At 45.2% G+C, this 25,074-nt stretch overlaps 1 protein-coding gene and 1 long non-coding RNA gene across 7 annotated transcripts; one reads left to right on the forward strand and one right to left on the reverse strand.

The window, feature by feature from the left end:
* Nucleotides 1-14,249: 14,249 nt before the first annotated feature.
* On the reverse strand, nucleotides 14,250-15,478 carry LOC143781086 (uncharacterized). Of its 2 annotated transcripts, XR_013216542.1 has the most exons (5): nucleotides 15,327-15,478; nucleotides 15,164-15,228; nucleotides 15,010-15,079; nucleotides 14,760-14,812; nucleotides 14,250-14,608 (listed from the first exon to the last, which is right to left on the reverse strand). It is a non-coding gene; the product is annotated as an uncharacterized LOC143781086 (long non-coding RNA). The 2 variants fall into 2 exon arrangements; XR_013216541.1 differs by lacking the exon at nucleotides 15,327-15,478 and having other exon boundaries at nucleotides 15,010-15,320.
* A 2,417-nt stretch (nucleotides 15,479-17,895) lies between these two features.
* Nucleotides 17,896-21,587, forward strand: LOC143782289 (uncharacterized). 5 transcript variants are annotated; one of them, XR_013216918.1, is made up of 5 exons: nucleotides 20,292-20,443; nucleotides 20,542-20,606; nucleotides 20,691-20,760; nucleotides 20,958-21,010; nucleotides 21,162-21,587. XR_013216918.1 is itself a non-coding variant. In XM_077269605.1 (3 exons), the coding sequence occupies exon 1, from the start codon at nucleotides 17,949-17,951 to the stop codon at nucleotides 19,878-19,880; it is 1,932 nt and encodes a 643-aa protein (XP_077125720.1). In that variant the 5' UTR covers nucleotides 17,896-17,948; the 3' UTR covers nucleotides 19,881-20,038; nucleotides 20,958-21,010; nucleotides 21,162-21,587. The 5 variants fall into 5 exon arrangements, 1 of the variants encoding a protein (XP_077125720.1); XM_077269605.1 differs by lacking the exons at nucleotides 20,292-20,443; nucleotides 20,542-20,606; nucleotides 20,691-20,760 and adding an exon at nucleotides 17,896-20,038; XR_013216917.1 differs by having other exon boundaries at nucleotides 20,542-21,010.
* The last annotated feature ends 3,487 nt before the right edge of the window (nucleotides 21,588-25,074 follow it).

Here is a 25,074-nt window from a genome sequence, read left to right on the forward strand (position 1 = left end):
ATTAACCCCTTCATGACCTTGGGATTTTTCGTTTTTCCGTGTTTGTTTTTCACTCCCCTCGTTCCCAGAGCCATAACTTTTTTACTTTTCTGTCAATTTGGCCATGTGAGGGCTTATTTTTTGCGGGACGAGTTGTACTTTTGAACAACATCATTAGTTTTAGCATGTCGTGTACTAAAAAATGTGAAAAAAATTCCAAGTGCGGTGAAATTGCAAAAAAAGTGCAATCTCAATCTGGTTTTTTGTTTGGCTTTTTTGCTAGGTTCACTAAATGCTAAGACTGACCTGCCAATATGATTCTCCAAGTCACTACGAGTTCATAGACACCTAACATGACTAGGTTATTTTTTACCTATGTGGTGAAAAAAAATTCCAAACTTTGCTAAAAAAAATTAAAAAAAAATTGCGCAATTTTCTGATACTCGTAGCGTCTCCAATTTTCATGATCTGGGGTCGGTTGAGGGCTTATTTTTTGCGTGCCGAGCTGGCGTTTTTAATGATAGCACTTTGGTGCAGATACATTGTTTTGATCGCCCGTTATTGCATTTTAATGCAATGTCGTGGCGACAAAAAAACGTAATTCTGGCGTTTCTAATTTTTTTCTCACTACGCTTTTTAGAGATCAGGTTAATGCTTTTTTTTATTGATAGATCGGGCGATTCTGAACTCGGTGATACCAAATATGTGTTGGTTTGATTTTTTTTTATTGATTTATTTTGATTGGGGGGAAAGGGGGGTGATTTAAACTTTTATATTTTTTTTATTTTTTTCACATTTTTTTCCGTTTTTTTAACTTTTGCCATGCTTCAATAGCCTCCATGGGAGGCTAGAAGCGGGCACAGCACGATTGCCTCTGCTACATAGCAGCGATCTGCTGTTCGCTGCTATGCAGCAGAAAATCAGGTGTGCTGTGAGTGCCGACCACAGGGTGGCGCTCACAGCTGTCGGGGATCTGTAACCATAGAGGTCTCAAGGACCTCTATGGTTACCATTCTGAAGCATCGCCAACCTCCAATCATGTGACGGGGGTCAGCGATGCCGTCATTTCCGGCTGCCCCGCACTCAACTTAAGTATTTTTGATTTGCAGATTTTGTTAGTACTAAGGTAGCACTGGAAACGTTTCAGCCTTTGTCAGGCTTTCATCAGTCACGTGCTGTGCCTTTCAGAGTATGTAGATAATACTCATAAATAGGACGCCGATCAAGAGTGATGCAGTGGGTAGCTGCCTTGAATAGAGGTGGAGTGATTAGTGCAGCTGAATATGAAAAAGCTCAAACGCACATATATGGGGCTAGAGATAATCGCCTCTAATGGCCAGCAATGGCGATAGAAACCGGGGCTGGAGGGAAGCCCTTCTATTACGCGTGATTACCTCTCCGACGCGGTGTCCACCGTGCGAGACTTCTCTCTAGTTTACTATATGGTTTGGGTACCTAGTCTCTGCACCTGATGGTAGCAGTGCACACGGTGTTTATGTTTATATTTCCGGCTGCCCGGCCGGATGCGATAGTTAAATACCGCTGTCTGCGTTTCACAGCGGCATTTAACTAGTTAATAGGCGCGGGCAGATCGTGATTCTGCCCGCACCTATTGCGGCACATGTCAGCTGTTCAAAACAGCTGACATGTCCCGGCTTTGATGCGGGCTCACCGCCGGAGCCCGCATCAAAGAGGTGCTTCTGACTTCGGACGTACTATCCCGTCCGAGGTCAGAAAGGGGTTAACATGCCTTAGTCTGGGAATCTCACTGCACTAAAATGCAGACTAGCGTAAGTCTCTAACCACCTGCTGTCCCATCAACCACATCTGCTGCTTCTTCCTCTTCCGTAACCAGCCAAGTCTTCTCACACAGGTCTTCGGCCACAGAAACTCCAATTGTTTACTCCCTATAGTCATGGTGAGGGAGAGCCCGTCAGCTGTTACAGAAGTGGACATGACAGTTGTTGCTGTGTCACCTAGCAGAAGCACTTCTTTCTCAATCAACCATAACACCTCCACCTGCACCTCACTCACAGTCCAGCAGTTTGCCCTGTTCTCTGAACTCCACCATTTCTCAGGACAGCAGCCAACCCTTGGTCCCTCACACAGGTGCCTTGCATGGCTCATGTCCTCAAGCTGTCCTCAACTAATTTCTCCCTCACTATCCCAGCCTGGATGTGCTATTTCAAAAAGCAGAGTCTCTGTGTGTTTTCTTCCGGCAATTACACTCTGCAGGTCATCGACTTGCATCGCTACAGAATTCTTTCGACCTACCGGTTAACCATTTGATTTGCCATGTTCTGACATGGTGGAATTCAACACTCCACATTTTTCAGCAACTGTTGCAGCAGCGACGAGCCCTGGTGCACTATGTTCATTTACACAGCCTGGGACAACGCAGTACAGACGTAATGCAAATCATGCTTGCGGAGTGGGCACAGATGAAGTACTCCTGCACACTTCTGCACAGTTTTGAAATGGCTGCTAAGATGGTTAGCCCTGATGATGCCATCATCAGCATCTCTATGCCAGTCATCTACATGCTGGATCACACTTTGAATAGTCTGTGGGAGGAGGTGGTGGTTCCAGAGTAAGAGGTGAAAGCAGAGGAGGATGTGGAAGGTATAACAATATCTCTAAGATCCAGACTGTCATTGCATAGGCATGTGCCATGAGAGGATGGATTATAGAGATCGAGGAGGATTGTAGGAGTTGAGGAACAATTAAGGAGGATGAAGAAGAAAAGGTGATAAGCATGCAACAGTCAGGAGATGAAGGGGATAATGATCCTTACCTTTGTCCTTGGTTGGCGGGAGGGTACAGATGAAGCATGCTTGAGTGTTATCTCTCCACCAACACACCATGGACTTGGACCTCATGGAAGCGCCTGACACATGAGTGCCTTCTTACTGTACTATCTGCAACTATATGGCTGTATTGCTAGAAATCATGCTTACTACTGGGTTGTCACTCTGATAGATCCACAGTACAAGATTAAATATTGCCAGATGCTTTTCCCCCTGGAAAAGAATACACGCATGGTGGAGTAATGAAACAGGCTTATAGGCAATCTTAAAAGTGTTTTTTTCTCAAGACAGCAGTGAGGCACACAGTGTGCATTGCAGTTCTAGACTTCCAACTCAGTCAATGTCAAGTCATCAATGCAAAAACATTAGCAGCAGCAGTGTATGTGCCATAAGCAATTTCTCTTAGTCATTTCACACATTTTTTAGACCACTCCATGCTCCAGCAGAACAGAGTACAAGTCTGACATGTCATGTACGACTTGAGATGATGATGCAGGAGTATCTCGAGCTCAATATCAATGGGAATTTGGACCTTTTTACATTTTGGTATTCAAAAACGGAAGAGTGGCCTGAGCTTGCCTGTCATGACTTGAAGGCTTTGTCATGCTCGGCAGCCAATGTTCTCAGAACGTGTGTTCAGCTCTTCTGGTAGTATCCTGACGGATAAGCACATTTGGCTGTCACTTGAAAGTGTAGAGCTCCTAACTTTCATAAAAATGAACAAGTCATGGATCGCCAATGACTTTTGCACCCCAGTCATAGACTGGGAAGACTAGGCAATGGTGTTGTTATTACTGTCATGCATTGACCTCGCGTTACTGCAGTATGTGACTCCTTTGTTGTAACTTCTGTGCCTGCTGTTGCTACTGCTGCTAATGCTACAAAAAAAAATTTGAAATCTGGACTCTCCAAGTTAGTTCTCTGTCTTGTGGGTTGCATTCAGTGGAAGGCGTGTCAGAGGCCTGTTATACTGTTTCTACTCTGTACAAATTGATTGCACTTTAGTGGTGTGTGGCAATAATTTTTTGGGATATGGAGACTCTAAGTTGGGTCTCCATCTGGTGGGTTGCCTGTTGTGGAAAGTGTGTCAGAGGCGTAATATACTATTTCTACTTTGTGGAAATTAATTCCACTTTAGTGGTGTATGACATTATTTTTCTTAAATGTGGAGACTCCAACTTGGGTCTACATCTGGTGGGTGGGTTGCCTGTAGTGAAAGATGTGTCACAGGCTTATTATACTGTTTCTACTCTGTGGAAATTGATGAAAGTTTAGTAGTATGTGACAATACATTTTTGGAATGTGGAGACTACAAGTTGGGTCTCGATCTGGTGGGTTGCCTGTAGTGGAAGGTGTGTCAAAGTCTTATTAAACTGTTTCTACTCTGTGGAATTTGATGCCACTTTAATGGTGTGTGACATTATTTTTTTTTAAATGAGGAGACTCCCACTTGGGTCTCTATCTGGTGGGTGGGTTGCCTGTAGTGGAAGGTGTGTCAGAGACCTATTACAGTGTTTCTACTCAGTAGAAATTGATGCCACTTTAGTGGTGTGTGACAATAACTTTTTTAAATGTGGAGACTACAAGTTGGGTGTCATGGGTGTTGTGAATTCCGTTCTTGGGCTCCATCCTGTGGTTGCTAATGGTATTTTTGGGAGTTCTGCTCTTGGGCACCCTCTGGTGGTTTCAAGTGGAACTTAGCAGCTGCGTTCACTAATCGGTTTCCTGGCCTTGTTATTTAACTGGGCTTTTGGCTGTAGTGGATGCCAGCTGTCAAGGTATTTCCTGTGGATTCTGTCCTTTCTTGGAAGTTCTCTGTTGGCCAGTCCATTTCCAGCTTAAGATAAGTCTGCTAGTTTTTGGGTGTTTCCCTGCTTATGACCTTTTGTTCAGTTCAATTTATGTCTCTTTGTCCAGCTTGTCATTATGAAATATTCCGGCTAGTTGGAAGCTCTGGGGTTGCAGATTTGCCCCTCCACACCGTGAGTCGGTGTGGTGGTTATTTTTGTAAACTCTGCGTGGATTTTTAGTTTTTATACTGACTGCACAGTAACCTTTTCTATCTCTGTCTATTTAGATAGTACTGGCCTCCTTTGCTAAAAAAAAATAGTTTCATTTCTGAGTTTGTCATTTCCCTCTCCACTCACCGTCAATATTTGTGGGGGGCTATCTTCCTTTGGGGGTTTCTCTGAGGCGAGATAGCTTTCCGTTTCCATCTTCAGGGGTAGCTAGTTCTTAGGCTGTGCAGAGGCGTCTAGGCAGAGTTAGGTACGCTCCACGGCTATTTCTAGTGTTGGTGTTAGGAGTAGGGATTGCGGTCAGTAAAGTTACCACCTCCTCAGAGCTTGTATTACTTTTGTTTTGCCCACTAGGTCATTTCAGTGCTGCTCCATATTCACTAGATAATATCAGTGATTACTGTCTGTGGAGCTGCTACCTCCTCTAAGCGAGTCCATGATTGGTTTTACTCACCAGGTCATCTCAGTACTGCTCTGTGCCCACCAGGTCATAACAGTACAGCTGGCCCACAATGTGTTAACTGCATCTCAAAAGAGGGAAGAGAAAGTTCTGAGTCAGTTTTTTTTTTGTGTTGCTTGTTTTGTCTTTTTTTTCCCCTTGATTTTTGGATGGTGCAGGAGCTGGGTGCTGATATGGAGGTTCAGGGTTTGTCTGCGCGTGTTGATCATCTCGCTGCAAGGGTACAGAGTATCCAAGACTATGTTGTTCAAACTCCTTTTTTCTGAGCCTAGAATTCCTATTCCTGATTTGTTTTCTGGGGATAGATCTAGGTTTTTGAATTTTAAAAATAATTGCAGATTATTTTTTGCTCTGAGACCCCTTTCCTCTGGTGACCCCATTCAACAGGTGAAGATTGTTATTTCTCTGCTGCGTGGCGACCCGCAGGACTGGGCATTCTCCCTTGAGCCAGGCAATCCTGAATTGCTCAATATAGATTCGTTTTTTCAAGCACTGGGACTACTTTATGACGAACCCAATTCTGTGGATCAGGCAGAAAAAAATTTGCTGGCTCTGTGTCAGGGTCAGGAAGCAGTAGAGATATATTGCCAGAAATTTAGAAAGTGGTCTGTGCTTACAAAATGGAATAAGGATGCCCTGGCGGCTATTTTCAGAAAGGGTCTTTCTGAAGCTCTTAAAGATGTTATGGTGGGGTTTCCCACGCCTGCTGGTTTGAACAAATCAATGTCTCTGGCAATTCAGATTGATCGGCGCTTACGTGAACGTAAGGAGGTGCATCATATGGCGGTGTCCTCTGGGCAGAGTTCTGAGCCTATGCAATGCGATAGAGTTTTGATGAGAGCAGAACGGCACGAGTTCAGACGTCAGATTGGGCTGTGTTTTTACTGTGGTGACGCTATTCATGCTATCTCTGACTGGCCGAAGCGAACTAAGAGGGTTGCTAAGTCGGTTACCATCAGTACTTTACAGCCTAAATTTCTCTTGTCTATTACCCTGATTTGCTCATTGTCGTCCTTTTCTGTAATGGCATTTGTGGATTCTGGCGCTGCCCTTAACTTAATGGACCTGGAATTTGCTAAGCGCTGTGGTTTTTCCTTGGAGCCGTTGCAGAGTCCTACTCCCTTGAGGGGGATTGATGCTACGCCATTGGCCAAGAATAAACCTCAGTACTGGACACAGTTAGCCATGATCATGGCTCCAGCACATCAGGAAAATATTCGCTTTTTGGTGTTGCATAATTTGCATGATGTGGTTGTGCTGGGGTTTCCATGGTTACAGGTACATAATCCAGTGCTGGATTGGAAATCTATGTCCGTGATTAGTTGGGGTTGTCAGGGGATACATAGTGACATTCGTCTGATGTCAAATTTCCTCGTCCCCTTCTTCTGAAGTTCCTGAGTTTTTGTCGGATTTCCAGGATATATTTGAGGAGCCTAAATCCAGTCCTCTGCCTCCTCATAGGGACTGTGATTGCGCTATTAATTTGATTCCTGGCTGTAAGTTCCCTAAGGGTCGACTTTTCAATCTGTCTGTGCCAGAGCATACCGCTATGCAGACTTATGTAAAGGAGTCCTTGGAGAAGGGGCATATTCGCCCGTCTTCGTCACTGTTGGGAGCGGGGTTCTTTTTTGTTTCCAAGAAGGATGGCTCCTTGAGGCCCTGTATAGATTATCGCCTTCTCAATAAGATCACGGTCAAATTCCAGTACCCTTTGCCTTTGCTCTCTGATTTGTTTGCTCGGATCAAAGGGGCTAGCTGGTTTACCAAGATTGACCTTCGAGGGGCGTATAATCTGGTCCGCATCAAACAGGGTGATGAATGGAAAACAGCATTTAATACGCCCAAAGGCCATTTTGAATATCTTGTGATGCCTTTCGGGCTCTCTAATGCTCCATCTGTGTTTCAGTCCTTTATGCATGATATTTTCCTGGAGTATTTGGATAAATTTATGATTGTATATTTGGATGATATTTTGTTTTTTTCCGATGATTGGGAGACTCATGTGAAGCAGGTCCGGATGGTATTTCCGATTCTTCGTGCTAATACACTGTTTGTGAAGGGGTCTAAGTGCCTTTTTGGAGTTCAGAAGGTTTCTTTTCTGGGGTTCATTTTTTCTCCCTCGGCTATTGAAATGGACCCTGTTAAGGTCCAGGCTATTTATGATTGGACTCAGCCCACATCTGTGAAGAGCCTTCAGAAATTTTTGGGCTTTGCTAATTTTTATCGCCGCTTCATTGCTAATTTTTCTACTGTGGTTAGACCTCTGACCGATTTGACCAAGAAAGGTGCGGATGTGGTGAATTGGTCCTCTGTGGCTGTGGAGGCCTTTCAGGAGCTTAAGTGTCGTTTTTCTTCTGCCCCTGTGTTGCGTCAGCCAGATGTTTCTCTCCCTTTTCAGGTTGAGGTTGACGCTTCTGAGATTGGGGCAGGAGCTGTTTTGTCTCAGAGAAGCTCTGATGGCTTTGTGTTGAAGCCGTGTGCCTTCTTCTCCAGAAAGTTTTCGCCTGCTGAGCGTAATTATGATGTCGGCAATCGGGAGTTGTTGGCTATGAAGTGGGCATTCGAGGAGTGGCGACATTGGCTTGAGGGAGCCAAGCATCGTGTTGTGGTCTTGACCGACCATAAGAATCTGATTTACCTTGAGTCGGCCAAGCGCTTGAATCCTAGACAGGCTCGGTGGTCTTTGTTTTTCTCCCGTTTTGATTTTGTGGTCTCGTATCTTCCGGGATCTAAGAATGTGAAAGCGGATGCCTTGTCTAGGAGTTTTTTGCCTGATTCTCCTGGAGTCCGTGAGCCGGCTGGTATTCTCAAGGAGGGAGTGATTCTTTCTGCTATCTCCCCTGATTTGCGGCGGGTGCTTCAGCAGTTTCAGGCTAATAGACCCGACCGCTGTCCTGTGGGGAAATTGTTTGTTCCTGATAGATGGACTAATAAGGTGATTTCTGAGATCCATTGTTCGGTGTTGGCTGGTCATCCTGGGATCTTTGGAACCAGAGATTTGGTTGCCAGGTCCTTTTGGTGGCCTTCTTTGTCATGGGATGTGCGTTCCTTCGTGCAGTCCTGTGGGATTTGTGCTCGGGCTAAGCCCTGCTGTTCTTGTGCTAGTGGGTTGCTTTTGCCCTTGCCTATCCCTGAGAGGCCCTGGATGTATATTTCCATGGATTTTATTTCCGATCTTCCTGTGTCTCAGAAGATGTATGTCATCTGGGTGGTTTGTGACCGGTTTTCTAAAATGGTCCATTTGGTACCTTTGCCTAAGTTGCCTTCCTCCTCTGATTTGGTTCCTTTGTTTTTCCAGCATGTGGTTCGTTTGCATGGTATTCCGGAGAATATTGTGTCTGACAAAGGTACCCAGTTTGTTTCTAGGTTTTGGCGGTCCTTTTGTGGTAGAATGGGCATTAATTTGTCTTTTTCTTCGGCATTTCACCCTCAGACAAATGGACAGACGGAGCGAACCAATCAGACTTTGGAGACCTACTTGAGATGCTTTGTGTCTGCTGATCAGGATGATTGGGTTACCTTCTTGCCGTTGGCCGAGTTTGCCCTTAATAATCGGGCTAGTTCGGCTACTTTGGTTACAACTTTTTTTTGCAATTTCGGTTTTCATCCTCGTTTTTCTTCAGGGCAGGTTGAGCCTTCGGACTGTCCTGGGGTGGATTCTGTGGTGGACAGGTTGCAGCGGATTTGGACTCATGTGGTGGACAATTTAACATTGTCTCAGGAAAAGGCTCAACGTTTTGCTAACCGCCGTCGGTGCGTTGGTCCCCGGCTTCGGGTTGGGGATTTGGTCTGGTTGTCTTCTCGTCATGTTCCTATGAAGGTCTCTTCCCCTAAGCTCAAACCTCGTTTTATTGGTCCTGATAGGATTTCGGAAATTATCAATCCGGTGTCTTTTCGTTTGGCCCTTCCAGCTTCGTTTTCCTTTCATAATGTGTTCCATAGATCTTTGTTGCGGAGATATGTGGTGCCCATGGTTCTCTCCGTTGACCCTCCTGCTCCGGTGTTGGTTGAGGGGGAGCTGGAATATGTGGTGGAGAAGATTTTGGATTCTCGTCTTTCAAGGCAGAAACTTCAGTATCTGGTCAAGTGGAAGGGTTATGGCCAGGAGGATAACTCTTGGGTTTTTGCCTCCGATGTCCATGCTGCCGATTTGGTGTGTGCTTTTCATTTGGCTCGTCCCGATCGGCCTGGGGGCTCTGGTGAGGGTTCGGTGACCCCTCCTCAAGGGGGGGTACTGTTGTGAATTCCGTTCTTGGGCTCCATCCTGTGGTTGCTAATGGTATTTTGGGGAGTTCTGCTCTTGGGCTCCCTCTGGTGGTTTCAAGTGGAACTTAGCAGCTGCGTTCACTAATCGGTTTCCTGGCCTTGTTATTTAACTGGGCTTTTGGCTGTAGTGGATGCCAGCTGTCAATGTATTTCCTGTGGATTCTGTCCTTTCTTGGAAGTTCTCTTTTGGCCAGTCCATTTCCAGCTTAAGATAAGTCTGCTAGTTTTTGGGTGTTTCCCTGCTTATGACCTTTTGTTCAGTTCAATTTATGTCTCTTTGTCCAGCTTGTCATTATGAAATATTCCAGCTAGTTGGAAGCTCTGGGGTCGCAGATTTGCCCCTCCACACCATGAGTCGGTGTGGTGGTTATTTTTGTAAACTCTGCGTGGATTTTTAGTTTTTATACTGACCGCACAGTAACCTTTTCTATCTCTGTCTATTTAGATAGTACTGGCCTCCTTTGCTAAAAAAAACCTAGTTTCATTTCTGAGTTTGTCATTTCACTCTCCACTCACCGTCAATATTTGTTTGGGGCTATCTTCCTTTGGGGGTTTCTCTGAGGCGAGATAGCTTTCCGTTTCCATCTTCAGGGGTAGCTAGTTCTTAGGCTGTGCAGAGGCGTCTAGGCAGAGTTAGGTACGCTCCATGGCTATTTCTAGTGTTGGTGTTAGGAGTAGGGATTGCGGTCAGTAAAGTTACCACCTCCTCAGAGCTAGTATTACTTTTGTTTTGCCTACTAGGTCATTTCAGTGCTGCTCCGTATTCACTAGGTCATATCAGTGATTACTGTCTGTGGAGCTGCTACCTCCTCTAAGCGAGTCCATGATTGGTTTTACTCACCAGGTCATCTCAGTACCGCTCCGTACCCACCAGGTCATAACACATGGGGTTACCGCGACAGTAAAGAGCCAAAAGACCGCAGCATCTGATTGCTCTTACTCCGGTTCTGAGAAGCTCTTCTGCATTTTAAATGTTTATTCCTTCTGACAGAACAGGGGTTAATATGCCAGGTTGGAAATCCCTGGTTTATTCCCCTACCTTCACACCCTAGTACATTCCTCTGTTATATGTGAGTGAATATTTTGTATGCCTGGAGTTTTCTGTTAACCCTTGTTTGTCAGGTTGGTGTACTACGGTGCACAGTAGTGCTCCCTCTTCACTGGATTGGGAAGAGAACAGATGGAGTGCTAACTCAGGAGATAAGGGAAGAGCGGAGGCCCCCGGCATCTTCGCCATCTGAAGTATCCTGGTGAGCAGGGCGAGCTAGGGCACCCCCTAGTTTTAAGGACAGTGAAGGAGCCCCTGGTCCCAGGTCACCCAACAGCTGTGTCGTGACATTAGGTCTCCATCTGGTGGGTGGGTTGCTAGTAGTGAAAGGTGTGTCAGAGGCCTATCACACTGTTTGCACTCTGTGGAAATTTACTGGTGCTTCTCACAAAATTAGAATATCATCAAAAAGTTACCTTATTTCAGTTCTTCAAGACAAAAAGTGAAACTCATATATTATATAGAGTCATTACAAGCAGAGTGATCTAGTTCAAGTGTTTATTTCTGTTTATGTTGATGATTATGGCTTACAGCCTATGAAAACCCAAAAGTGATTATCTCAGTAAATTAGAATACTTTATAACACCAGCTTGAAAAATGATTTTAAAATCCAAAATGTCGGCCTACTGAAATGTATGTTCAGTAAATGCACTCATTACTTGGTCAGTGCTCCTTTTGCATCAATTACTACATCAATGCGGCGGAGAATTGAAGTGATAAGCCTGTGGCACTGCTGAGGTGTTATGGAAGTCCAGGTTGCTTTGATAGCAGCCTTCTTCTCATCTGCATTGTTGGGTCTGGTGTCTCTCATCTTCCTTTTGACAAAACCCCATAGATTCTCTATGAGGCTAATGTCAGGCGAGTTTCCTGGCTAATCAAGCACAGCAATACAGTCGTTTTCAAATCAGGCATTTTTATTTTGGTAGTGTGGGCAGGTGCCAAGTAAATGCTGGAGAATTAAATTTCCATCTCCAAAAATCTTGTCGGCAGAGGGAAGCATGAAGTGCTTTAAAATTTACTGGTAAACAGCTGCGCTGACTTTGATCTTGATAGAAGACAGTGGACCTACACCAGCAGATCACATGGCTCCCCAAACCATCACTGATTGTGGAAACTTCATACTAGACCTCAAGCAGCTTGGATTGTGTGCCTCTCCACTCTTTCTCCAGACTCTGGGACCTTGATTTCCAAATGAAATGCCAAATTCAATTTCATCTGAAAACAACACCATGGACCACTGAGCAATAGTCCAGTTTGTTTTATCCTTGGCCCAGGTAAGAGGCTTTTGGCGTTGTCTATTGATCATGAGTGGCTTGACACAAGGAATGCAACACTTGTAGCCCATGTCCTGGATACATCTGTGTGTGGTGGCTCTTGAAGCAATGACTCCAGCATAAGCCCACTCCTTGTAAATCACCCCCAAATTTTTGAATGGCCTTTTCTTAACAATACTGTCAAGGTTATGGTTATCCCAGTTGCTGGTGCACCTTTTTCTACCACACTTTTTCCACTCATCTTTGTATTAATATGCTTGGATACAGCACTCTGTGACCTTTTGTGGCTTACCCTCCTTGTGAAGTGTGTCAATGACTGCCTTCTGGACATCTGTCAAGTCAGAAGTCTTCCCCATGATTGTGGACCATACTGAAACAGACTAAGGGACCTTTTAGGAGTCTAGTTCCCCCCGCTGCACAGGGGGAATCTCGAACCATATCTGCTGTGGTCTCCCATTCTGCATCAGCCACAGTGGAGCCTGCTCAGCAGAGACGTCAGTCCCAGCGTCTCACTCAGTCTGATACTGTGCAAAGGATTACTGTTGCCTTTCCAGGCTCTGCTGTTGAAGCCTGCACTGGTCAGCGGTGAGCAGGCTTTTCTCTGACTAAGTCCTGCTTTGCACACACTGACCATGCCCACGGGAGGACCTCTCATTGGAGGTCGGGGGTCACACGCTCAGGCCCTGTAGCAGCTCACATTGGACCACTAGGAAGATCCTTGTCTGCTGCAGCTATGAAAGGTTCGCATGGCCGCACGGCCATACGCTAGTGTCAACCTGTGTTATGAGCTTTGCTACTTGGTGGTCATGTCTGCATGTGGTTAGGGTTGGCTGAAATAAGCCCCTAGAATACTGGCACCTCCAGTGAGGAGTTTTGTATGCTTGGATTCAGAACCTGGCTGAAATAAGCCCCTAGAATACCGGCATCTCTGTTGAGGAGTTGTTTGTGTGCTATGCTGACTGCATGACCACGCTTTGCTTTGCCCAGTTAGGTAGCTGTGATCCTCTGTGAGGTTAACAGGGCACAGCGTTTTCATATCTTTGCGATTCTGTGAAGTTAACAGAGTTCGCTTATACCGCCATATAGTGCCGCCAAAAGTTTTCATTGGCTATAAGCCATATTCATTAACATTAACAGAAATAAACACTTGCAATGGATCACTCTGTTTGTAATGATGATATATAATATATGAATTTCAAATGTTGTATTGAAGAACTGAAATAAACTAACTTTTTGATAATCTTCTAGAGAAGCACCTGTATGCGACTTTAGTGGTGTGTGACAATAATTTTTTGAAATGTGGAGAATCCAAGTTGGGTCTCCATCTGGAGGGTTGCCTGTAGTGGAAAGTGTGTTAGTGTCCCTTTAAACTATTTCTACTCTGGGGAAATTGATGCCATTTTAACAGTGTGTGCCACCTGAGTGTGGCTCAGAAAAAAAATTGAGCTTTTGCATCAGGAGTCAGGGCTCCCAGCAAAGAAGGCTTACATCACTCTCTTAACCACCAGGTCTTAATTGAAATTTTAATTCAAAGCTTTAAATGCTAGCCCAAACCCTGATACCTCATGCATGGCCCATGGCTGACTGCTGCTGTGCCATTTTAAAATGTTCTACTGTAGGTCAATTGGTTAGTCAACTACCTGTTTTGCTTGCTTTCCATTTTTCTATGAAACTGATGTTTGTGCCACCCGAGTTTGGCTGGGAAAAAAATAAAAAAAATGATCTGTTGCATGAGCTTTCAGGGCTCTCAGCAAATAAGGCATACACCATTCCTTTAACCACCAGGTCTTAATAGAAACTTAAATTCAAAGCTCTAAATGCTGGCTCAGACCCAGACCCAGACCTCTAAACCTGAACACCACCTGCATGATCATGTTTCTGAAATGTAAGCATGAGCTGCAGTGGAGCACACATGTTAAAAAGCATGACATATCAGAACCTTCTCCTGCTCGCTCTTCTGCTGCAGTCTCAGTTTCTTTCCCCTTTGATGATCAACAGAGCCATGTGACTTCCCACAAAGAGAGGATGTGGCATTGCCACCATTAATAGTGTCATTGAGCATCTCCACACCGGAAATTGGTCAAAATTCATCCGCTAAACCCTGGAGAGAATGACTAAATTGCCCCTAACCACTCACGAGTAGTATTGAGTGATACCTTCCAATATCCAGAAGTATCGGTATCGGATTGGATCGGCCGATATTCAAAAAATATCGGATGATACCGATACCAATGCAAGTCAATGGGACACAAATATCGGAATGTAAATAAGCCCTTTCTGTCCTTCTACATCCTGTTCCGAAGGGGGGAAGAGTGTGGGCGGTGCATGGGCAGACACTGTGCGTGTGTGTGTGTGTGCGGGCGGGGTCTGTGCGGGCCTGCCGGGGATCTGCAAATATAATAATTCTTGGCACTCAGGAGAAATTTGTAGAATGATTCAAAAAGTAGATTTTTATTCTAGTGCATCCAGCTCAACATATAAACGTTTTCGGTCTCGACAACTGAGACCTTCATCAGATATGGTTGTCAAATGCTGTAATGTATATACAAAAGAGATGAGAGAAATATTTTTTAAAATAAAGAAAATACTGTTTGCACAATTATACAAAAACAAAATGATGAATAATATGATCCATATTATACTAAACAAAATGACGGTCTGCATACAAATATCGATAGTAGCATGCAGCGCAGAAGGCAGAAAAAGGTGGATCCGGCCTGAATCAGCGTGCGTTGTGAGTCCTGTTCAACAGAGTGCTGGAGAGTGTACATATGTTAAGGATATACTAGGTAGGAGAGAAAATAAACATGGGTAACATGGAACAGGTAGCATAAGTAGACATCGGGATGTGATCTGGTGATGGATATGATAAGATATAAAGCACACACTGTCCTAGGTAAAGGATACGGGAAGTGGACCAACCTCCACTAGTAGGTGTAGGGCTACGCACAGTGAGCTATCTGTAAACATGAAAGAAATTATACGCATCAGAGTGTACATGGTAGACAAGACAAGAAGGACAAACCATGAGGATGGCACAGTGACGGAACACGAGATAACCTGTGGAATGCATGACATAATGACTAACGGGGTGACCACCCTAAAACCAGATTGCTGCTGAGTGATAAACGGGCACCCATGGTCCAGGGAAGTTTACCTGGAGGACACTGGTAGTGTGTATGAGTCACACACTGTGTGTGTAGCCGAGGAGCGGGAGAGCAATGCGTCTGTGAATGCAAAGATATGGGACCGTGTGAGGCAGCTTTAAGGGTACCACAGGAGGCTATCATGGGCCTGGAAGTCAGTCATACCTGAAAGCACTGGACGGCAGTATAGGCGCTTGTGGTAATGCGAGATACTCGCAAAGTGAGGAGCGCTGTGGACAGAAGTTATGAGCAGGGGGGTTAAATAGGACTAAAGCCAACGTGGATAAAGGCCAAGCCAGCGGGGAGCTGGAACCGGTTATGGTATTACCTGGATGTTGCCGCTGTCAGGGGTGGAGAGGACGCTGCGCTGCTGTGCAGGAGGGAGCTCCCGGGGCTGCTAGGGGAAGCGCAGCACTTCCGGGTATAAGAGCACACAGGGAAGAGTCACCTGACGTGTGACGTCATCAGGTCATGTGATCGGAGAGGCCGGCTTATGCGCAGAGGAGCTGAGGGGCTAACAGGGAATCAGCACAGGGAACAGACAGCGCTTGTATGGCAAGCTCAAGGGGACACAGTGAATGAATGTAACGCTGCATTGCAGCATATAGAGAAGGCTAAATGATGGGAACAGTAGTGTGAACTAGACTATCAAAAGGCTATCTGGTATGGGTCACCCCGATTATATAGAGACATGATTAACCCTCTATATAAAGGCATACAGTGCATACTATACCGTGTGCAGTGTTACGTGCGAGAGGTGCGTTTAACGGTTCTGTGGAGAGAAACAAAAAAGGAGCACAAGTTAAAGACATCCATACTAGCTACAATGTTACATTATACAAAACAGTGTTAAAATACATATGAAATAAATGATAACATATGTGTACGATATTACAAAAATGCCGAGACGTCGTAGTCTCTATTGAGTCCCTTTGGTTCTAAGGTCTGCAGGGAGTAAATCCAGTAAGCCTCCCTTTTGAGAAGTAAACTAACGCGGCTTTGGCCCCTTCTTGGAGTATCTACCTGTTCCAGGACTTGAAAACGGAGCTGCGAGATATTGTGATTTTGTTTAGAAAAATGGTAGGGGAGGGGTAGATGTGTCTTGTTGCAACGGATTGTAGATTTGTGTTGAGCCACTCTGTCTCTAATTGGCTGTGTGGTTTCACCCACATATGCCAACCCACAGGGGCATTTGATGATATATATCACATGTGTGGATTCGCAGGTAAAGAAACCTTTTATGGGAATGGCCTTGCCCGTCTGGGGGTGAGAAACTGACGGACCCCTCTGGACATTGCTACATTGTTGGCAACTAAGGCACGGGAATGTACCTTGTTTCTGGGTTTGTAAGAACAATTGTTTGGGCACCCTGATGTTAGAGCCAATGTCCGCTTTGACCAGCCTATCCCTAAGATTTCTAGCTCGTTTGTAGCAGGGCATGAAAGGTGCTCCAAATTCTGGAATACCAGGATAGCTTTTTGTCAGGATACTCCAGTGTCTCCTGATGGTAGACTGAACCATATTGGAGAAGGGATGAAATGTGGAGACAAAAGGGATTCTCTTGCGGTTATCTTTGGGTCTAACCACTGAGGTATTACGTTGGGCCTCTGTGAGGATGTGTTGTGGATACCCCCGATTGGAGAATTTTTGTTCCATCTCACCTAGTCTAGTTTTCTTGATCTTGTCATCTGAGACAATCCATTCAACCCTGTGGAATTGGGACTTCGGGATGGAATTTTTTATGGAAGGTGGATGGCAACTGGTGAAGTACAGGAGGCCGTTACGGTCCGTTGGCTTGGTGTATAAATCAATAGAAAGGCGGCCGTCCCTTTCCTTGTAGATAAGGGTATCTAGAAAGCTAATTTTAGAGTTGTCATGTTGTAAAGTGAAACCGAGTTCGGGCCAGATACTATTGATGTGTTGATCAAAGATTATTAACGACTCAAGAGGACCGTCCCACACGCAGAAAATGTCGTCGATGTATCTGCGCCATACCCTACAGTGGGAGGTGAATAGAGGATGTTCATACACAAAGTCATTTTCAAAGGCTGCCATGTATGCATTGGCGTAAGGGGGCGCTACGTTCGCGCCCATTGCAGTACCCTGTAGCTGGGCATAATATGAATCTTGGAACATGAAGTAATTGTCTCTCAGGACTAGATTTAACAGATCTGCACAGAAGTGGCGAATTTTAATGTCAACTTTATTGTCTAGCAGGAGCCTATCGGTAGCAGCCAGGCCTTTATCATGAACGATGGATGTGTAGAGACTATTCACGTCCCATGTGATTAGTAGGGAGGAGGGAGATATGGGGCCTAAGGTTTTTATGACTTGAATGAATTCACCAGTGTCCAAAAGAAAGGACCGGGTGGTTTTGACGAGTGGAGTGAGAATTTTCTCTAGGACTATGGACAGTGGCGAGAGTACAGAGTCTGTCAGGGACACAATGGGCCGACCTGGAGGTTTGGCTAGTCTTTTGTGTATTTTGGGTAGGATGTACAGGATGGGAGTTATCGGGTCTTTCTTAATGAGAAAATCTCTCATTTTACTGTCTATGGTGCCATTTTGTATGTGAAAATCAATGATTGGTGCAATTTTTTTCACCAATTCATTGAGAGGGTTGTGTGGTATTAGTTTATATACCGTAGTGTCCCCCAGTTGCCTGTACACCTCCTCCAGGTAATCAGTTCTATCCATTATTACCGTTGCTCCCCCCTTATCCGCCGGTTTTATAATAAGGGATTTATCAGACGCCAGTGGTGGCATGTAGGAACTGTGGTTCCGGAGCCCCAGGCTCTGGAGTTCCAGGAGAGTTTTTTCACCCCTGGCAGGGTTTACCACCAGCCTGGGGCTCCGGAACCACAGTTCCTACATGCCACCCCGGTCGGATCCCCCAGTTGAAACTTTTGTATCCCTTGTTGAAAGGGACATCCACTCACTAACTCGAAAAATGGAACAAGGGAAGTTCCATTTTCAGCCCAACCTTTCACCTTCTGAAAGACTGTCATTAGAGCAACTGGCGTCTGATAAATCCCTTATTATAAAACCGGCGGATAAGGGGGGAGCAACGGTAATAATGGATAGAACTGATTACCTGGAGGAGGTGTACAGGCAACTGGGGGACACTACGGTATATAAACTAATACCACACAACCCTCTCAATGAATTGGTGAAAAAAATTGCACCAATCATTGATTTTCACATACAAAATGGCACCATAGACAGTAAAATGAGAGATTTTCTCATTAAGAAAGACCCGATAACTCCCATCCTGTACATCCTACCCAAAATACACAAAAGACTAGCCAAACCTCCAGGTCGGCCCATTGTGTCCCTGACAGACTCTGTACTCTCGCCACTGTCCATAGTCCTAGAGAAAATTCTCACTCCACTCGTCAAAACCACCCGGTCCTTTCTTTTGGACACTGGTGAATTCATTCAAGTCATAAAAACCTTAGGCCCCATATCTCCCTCCTCCCTACTAATCACATGGGACGTGAATAGTCTCTACACATCCATCGTTCATGATAAAGGCCTGGCTGCTACCGATAGGCTCCTGCTAGACAATAAAGTTGACATTAAAATTCGCCACTTCTGTGCAGATCTGTTAAATCTAGTCCTGAGAGACAATTACTTCATGTTCCAAGATTCATATTATGCCCAGCTACAGGGTACTGCAATGGGCGCGAACGTAGCGCCCCCTTACGCCAATGCATACATGGCAGCCTTTGAAAATGACTTTGTGTATGAACATCCTCTATTCACCTCCCACTGTAGGGTATGGCGCAGATACATCGACGACATTTTCTGCGTGTGGGACGGTCCTCTTGAGTCGTTAATAATCTTTGATCAACACATCAATAGTATCTGGCCCGAACTCGGTTTCACTTTACAACATGACAACTCTAAAATTAGCTTTCTAGATACCCTTATCTACAAGGAAAGGGACGGCCGCCTTTCTATTGATTTATACACCAAGCCAACGGACCGTAACGGCCTCCTGTACTTCACCAGTTGCCATCCACCTTCCATAAAAAATTCCATCCCGAAGTCCCAATTCCACAGGGTTGAAAGGATTGTCTCAGATGACAAGATCAAGAAAACTAGACTAGGTGAGATGGAACAAAAATTCTCCAATCGGGGGTATCCACAACACATCCTCACAGAGGCCCAACGTAATACCTCAGTGGTTAGACCCAAAGATAACCGCAAGAGAATCCCTTTTGTCTCCACATTTCATCCCTTCTCCAATATGGTTCAGTCTACCATCAGGAGACACTGGAGTATCCTGACAAAAAGCTATCCTGGTATTCCAGAATTTGGAGCACCTTTCATGCCCTGCTACAAACGAGCTAGAAATCTTAGGGATAGGCTGGTCAAAGCGGACATTGGCTCTAACATCAGGGTGCCCAAACAATTGTTCTTACAAACCCAGAAACAAGGTACATTCCCGTGCCTTAGTTGCCAACAATGTAGCAATGTCCAGAGGGGTCCGTCAGTTTCTCACCCCCAGACGGGCAAGGCCATTCCCATAAAAGGTTTCTTTACCTGCGAATCCACACATGTGATATATATCATCAAATGCCCCTGTGGGTTGGCATATGTGGGTGAAACCACACAGCCAATTAGAGACAGAGTGGCTCAACACAAATCTACAATCCGTTGCAACAAGACACATCTACCCCTCCCCTACCATTTTTCTAAACAAAATCACAATATCTCGCAGCTCCGTTTTCAAGTCCTGGAACAGGTAGATACTCCAAGAAGGGGCCAAAGCCGCGTTAGTTTACTTCTCAAAAGGGAGGCTTACTGGATTTACTCCCTGCAGACCTTAGAACCAAAGGGACTCAATAGAGACTACGACGTCTCGGCATTTTTGTAATATCGTACACATATGTTATCATTTATTTCATATGTATTTTAACACTGTTTTGTATAATGTAACATTGTAGCTAGTATGGATGTCTTTAACTTGTGCTCCTTTTTTGTTTCTCTCCACAGAACCGTTAAACGCACCTCTCGCACGTAACACTGCACACGGTATAGTATGCACTGTATGCCTTTATATAGAGGGTTAATCATGTCTCTATATAATCGGGGTGACCCATACCAGATAGCCTTTTGATAGTCTAGTTCACACTACTGTTCCCATCATTTAGCCTTCTCTATATGCTGCAATGCAGCGTTACATTCATTCACTGTGTCCCCTTGAGCTTGCCATACAAGCGCTGTCTGTTCCCTGTGCTGATTCCCTGTTAGCCCCTCAGCTCCTCTGCGCATAAGCCGGCCTCTCCGATCACATGACCTGATGACGTCACACGTCAGGTGACTCTTCCCTGTGTGCTCTTATACCCGGAAGTGCTGCGCTTCCCCTAGCAGCCCCGGGAGCTCCCTCCTGCACAGCAGCGCAGCGTCCTCTCCACCCCTGACAGCGGCAACATCCAGGTAATACCATAACCGGTTCCAGCTCCCCGCTGGCTTGGCCTTTATCCACGTTGGCTTTAGTCCTATTTAACCCCCCTGCTCATAACTTCTGTCCACAGCGCTCCTCACTTTGCGAGTATCTCGCATTACCACAAGCGCCTATACTGCCGTCCAGTGCTTTCAGGTATGACTGACTTCCAGGCCCATGATAGCCTCCTGTGGTACCCTTAAAGCTGCCTCACACGGTCCCATATCTTTGCATTCACAGACGCATTGCTCTCCCGCTCCTCGGCTACACACACAGTGTGTGACTCATACACACTACCAGTGTCCTCCAGGTAAACTTCCCTGGACCATGGGTGCCCGTTTATCACTCAGCAGCAATCTGGTTTTAGGGTGGTCACCCCGTTAGTCATTATGGCATGCATTCCACAGGTTATCTCGTGTTCCGTCACTGTGCCATCCTCATGGTTTGTCCTTCTTGTCTTGTCTACCATGTACACTCTGATGCGTATAATTTCTTTCATGTTTACAGATAGCTCACTGTGCGTAGCCCTACACCTACTAGTGGAGGTTGGTCCACTTCCCGTATCCTTTACCTAGGACAGTGTGTGCTTTATATCTTATCATATCCATCACCAGATCACATCCCGATGTCTACTTATGCTACCTGTTCCATGTTACCCATGTTTATTTTCTCTCCTACCTAGTATATCCTTAACATATGTACACTCTCCAGCACTCTGTTGAACAGGACTCACAACGCACGCTGATTCAGGCCGGATCCACCTTTTTCTGCCTTCTGCGCTGCATGCTACTATCGATATTTGTATGCAGACCGTCATTTTGTTTAGTATAATATGGATCATATTATTCATCATTTTGTTTTTGTATAATTGTGCAAACAGTATTTTCTTTATTTTAAAAAATATTTCTCTCATCTCTTTTGTATATACATTACAGCATTTGACAACCATATCTGATGAAGGTCTCAGTTGTCGAGACCGAAAACGTTTATATGTTGAGCTGGATGCACTAGAATAAAAATCTACTTTTTGAATCATTCTACAAATTTCTCCTGAGTGCCAAGAATTATTATATTTGCTACTACGGGTTGGATCCCCTACTTGAGCACCTCCCAAGAATCCCTGAGTGCCGTGGCCAATACTTTCTATCTGCCGGGGATCTGTACGGGCCTGCTGGGGGTCAGTGCGGGCTGCCGGGGGTCTGTGCGTGCCTGCCGGGGGTCTGTGCATGCCTACCAGGGGTCTGTGCGGGCCTTCCGGGGCTCTGTGTGGGCTGCCAGGGGTCTGTGCGGGCCTGCCGGGGATCTGTGTGTGCTGCCGGGGGTCTGTGCAGGCTGACGGGGGTCTGTGTGGACTGCCGGGGCTCTGTGTGGGCTGCCAGGGGTCTGTACGGGCCTGCCGGGGCTCTGTGCGGGCCTGCCGGGGCTCTGTGTGGGCTGCCAGGGGTCTGTGTGGGCTGCCGGGGGTCTGTGTGGGCTGCCGGGGGTCTGTGCAGGCTGCCGGGGGTCTGTGCTTGTGTGCAGGCATCGTCCGATGGGACTACAAGTCCCATCGGACGATGCCTGCTACAGTGACAGTGATTGACACAGTAGCCAATGATGGGACAGTAGCAGTCCCATTATCCGGCTAATGTGTTAAATGTAGAAAAAAAAAAAAAACATACATACTACATACATACTATATACATACTACATGCATACATACATACTACATACATACAACATGCATACTACATACATACTACATACATACTACATGCATACTACATGCATACTACATACAACACATTCATACATTCCATACAATACATACATATGGAACGCCGAAACGTGCGTTGGGGACGGTGGCACCTCAGAGCTCCAGAGTATCCTCAGGTATATTACTTTTTAGCATTTAGTCACTTTACTTGCGTTATTTGCTTACTTTGCATGGGTGGTATACAGCCCCTTTGCTCCCTACTCGCTGTTTATGCTTCTTTGCACAATTGCTGGTATATTACAATTGAGCATGCACCTTGTATTTTCAATACATACCTGAGTGATTATCTGTTCTCGCCTGTGGTGCCATCTACTTCTGGCTTACCGTGTCACATCCCAAATATACTTGTATCTTTCCTGTTTTTTAATGTTCTTTGAATAAACTTTTGCATTTTTACTGGTATTTATGGTGCTTTTCTCTTGTATGATTGTTCATTATCATCGGCACTTTACCTCTACTTATGCACCGTCCCTATTTTGGTGGTGGGTGCAGGCCTTGTTTATTTTGATTTATACATATGGACATACAGTACATATAACATAGATTGCATACTCACCATTACTTGTCATTTTGATCCCCGAAGCCAGTGTCATCTGTAAAGAATATTAAAATAACAAACAACCAATATACTCCCTGTCCGTAGAAATCCTCGAGTGTCCCACGACGATCTCCCATGGAGAACGGCAGCATCAGCTGATGTGACCGCTCTACAGGGTCTCCAGGAACACAATGGCAGGAGGAAGGTATCCTTCCGCACTGTATTCCTCCGCTGCTGTAAAAAATAGTCCCTAGTCTCACTTTTGGCATTGCCATGTGAGAAATTTTCCAACGCAGCAATTGCCATAAAGTGAGACTGAGAAGTTACTATAGTTCAGTGATGCACTGCAGGAGCCATTGTCTCCTGTCAGTGTGTCACTGAAGGTCCTATAGAACAGTGACATCACCTGATGTCACTGTTCTATAGGGGAGATCGTTGTGGGACATTCGTTATTAATTGGACTTCGGCGGACAGGTAGTATACGGTTTATTATTTTACGTTTTTGCAGGCGCTGAAGTATGGTAAATATGGTTAAATGAAGAATATTAAAATACTTTTTTCCTAATGTGTGTGTTTTATTAACCCTTTACTAGTATTGGATTAAAAATGGATAGGCGTCTTATTGACGCCTCTCTGTTATTAACCCGGCTTAATGTCACCTTACAATAGCAAGGTGACATTAACCCTTATTACCCCATATCCCGTTACACGGGAGAGGGAAGAGAGGGGCTAAGTGCCGGAATTGGCGCATCTCACTGATGCGCCATTCTGGGGCGGCTGCGGACTGGTATTTGTAGCCGGGGGGGCAATATCCATGGCCCCACTCTAGGCTATGAATATCAGTCCGCAGCCGTCTGCATAGCCTTTCTGGCTATAAAATATAGGGGGACCCCACGTCATTATTTGGGAGGTCCCCCTATTTTAATAGGCAGTAAAGGCTATGCAGACAGCTGTGGGCTGATGTTCATAGCAGGCTGCAAATATTGGCCCCCGGCCGTCGGATTTCCCCCTCTGGCGCAGAAAATTGCGCTGGAGACCACACCGTTTTTTTCTAATTAAACGCTCATTAAGGTCTCTTTCATATTTGCGTCGGTACGGGTCTGTCGCTATGCGTCGGGCCGATGTACCAATGCACGTGAAATTTGTGCACGACGTGGGCAGCGAATGCAGTTTTTCAATGCATCTGCTGCCCATTCTGAAGTCCGGGGAGGAGGGGGCGGAGTTTTGCGGTAGAAAATGGTAGATGCGACGGACAAAAAACATTCACTTGAATGTTTTTTCGTGCCAACGGTCCGCCAAAACACGATGGATGCATTGCACGACGGACGCGATGTGTGGCCATCCTTCGCGATCCGTCGCTAATACAAGTCTATGGGTAAAAAACGCATTCTGCGAGCACATTTGCAGGATCCGTTTTTTTCCACTGGACCCGTTTTTTCTTATAGAGTTGTATTAGCGCCGGATTGCGCCTGATGGCCACACGTTTCATCCGTTTTTTGCAGGATCCGTCAAAAAAGCTGTTTTTGCCAGACAGAAAACACATACAGAGGAACGGTTTTTCTGTCTGGCGAAAAACCGCACAGCGATGGATCCGGCAAAAAACAGTTGAAACTGAGATGTGAAATGATGAATCTGGTCTCCGAATCTGGTTTTTCATGCATGTTTCCATTCAAATCATGCACATTTTCCGTTTATTTATTTATTTCCAAAAACTGCATTAAAACCTGCATCAAAAATTGCACCAAAAGCTGCATCAAAACTGCACCAAAAACTGAATAAAAAAACGGATCAAAAACTGCACCAAAAACTGCATCAAAACTGCACCAAAAACTGCATCAAACACCACATCAAAAACCGCACCAAAAACCTGCATCAAAAACTGCACCAAAACTGCATCAAAAACAGCATCAAAAACTACACCAAAAACCTACATCAAAAACTACACCAAAAACTGCATCAAAACAGCATAAAAACTGCACAAAAAAACTGCACCAAAAACTGCACCAAAAACTGCATCAAAAACCGCACCAAAAACCTGCATCAAAAACTGCACCAAAAACCACACCAAAAACCTGCATCAAAAACTGCACCAAAAACTACAACAAAAACAGCATCAAAAACCGCACTAAAAACCTGCATCAAAACTGCACCAAAAACTGCATCAAAACTGCACCAAAAACTGCATCAAAACTCACATCAAAAACCGCACCAAAAACTGCACCAAAAAAGAGCATCAAAAACCGCACTAAAAACCTGCATCAAAAACTGCATCACAACTGCACCAAAAACTGCATCAAAACTGCATCAAAAATAGCACCAAAAACTGCATC

This window comes from Ranitomeya variabilis, chromosome 6 (assembly GCF_051348905.1).
Source record: "Ranitomeya variabilis isolate aRanVar5 chromosome 6, aRanVar5.hap1, whole genome shotgun sequence".
NCBI classification, from domain to species: domain Eukaryota; kingdom Metazoa; phylum Chordata; class Amphibia; order Anura; family Dendrobatidae; genus Ranitomeya; species Ranitomeya variabilis.

What these genes read in the sequence shown, in the direction of transcription:
- LOC143782289 (XM_077269605.1), top strand. Translation starts at nt 17,949, where the DNA reads ATGGAACAAGGGAAGTTCCATTTTCAGCCCAACCTTTCACCTTCTGAA.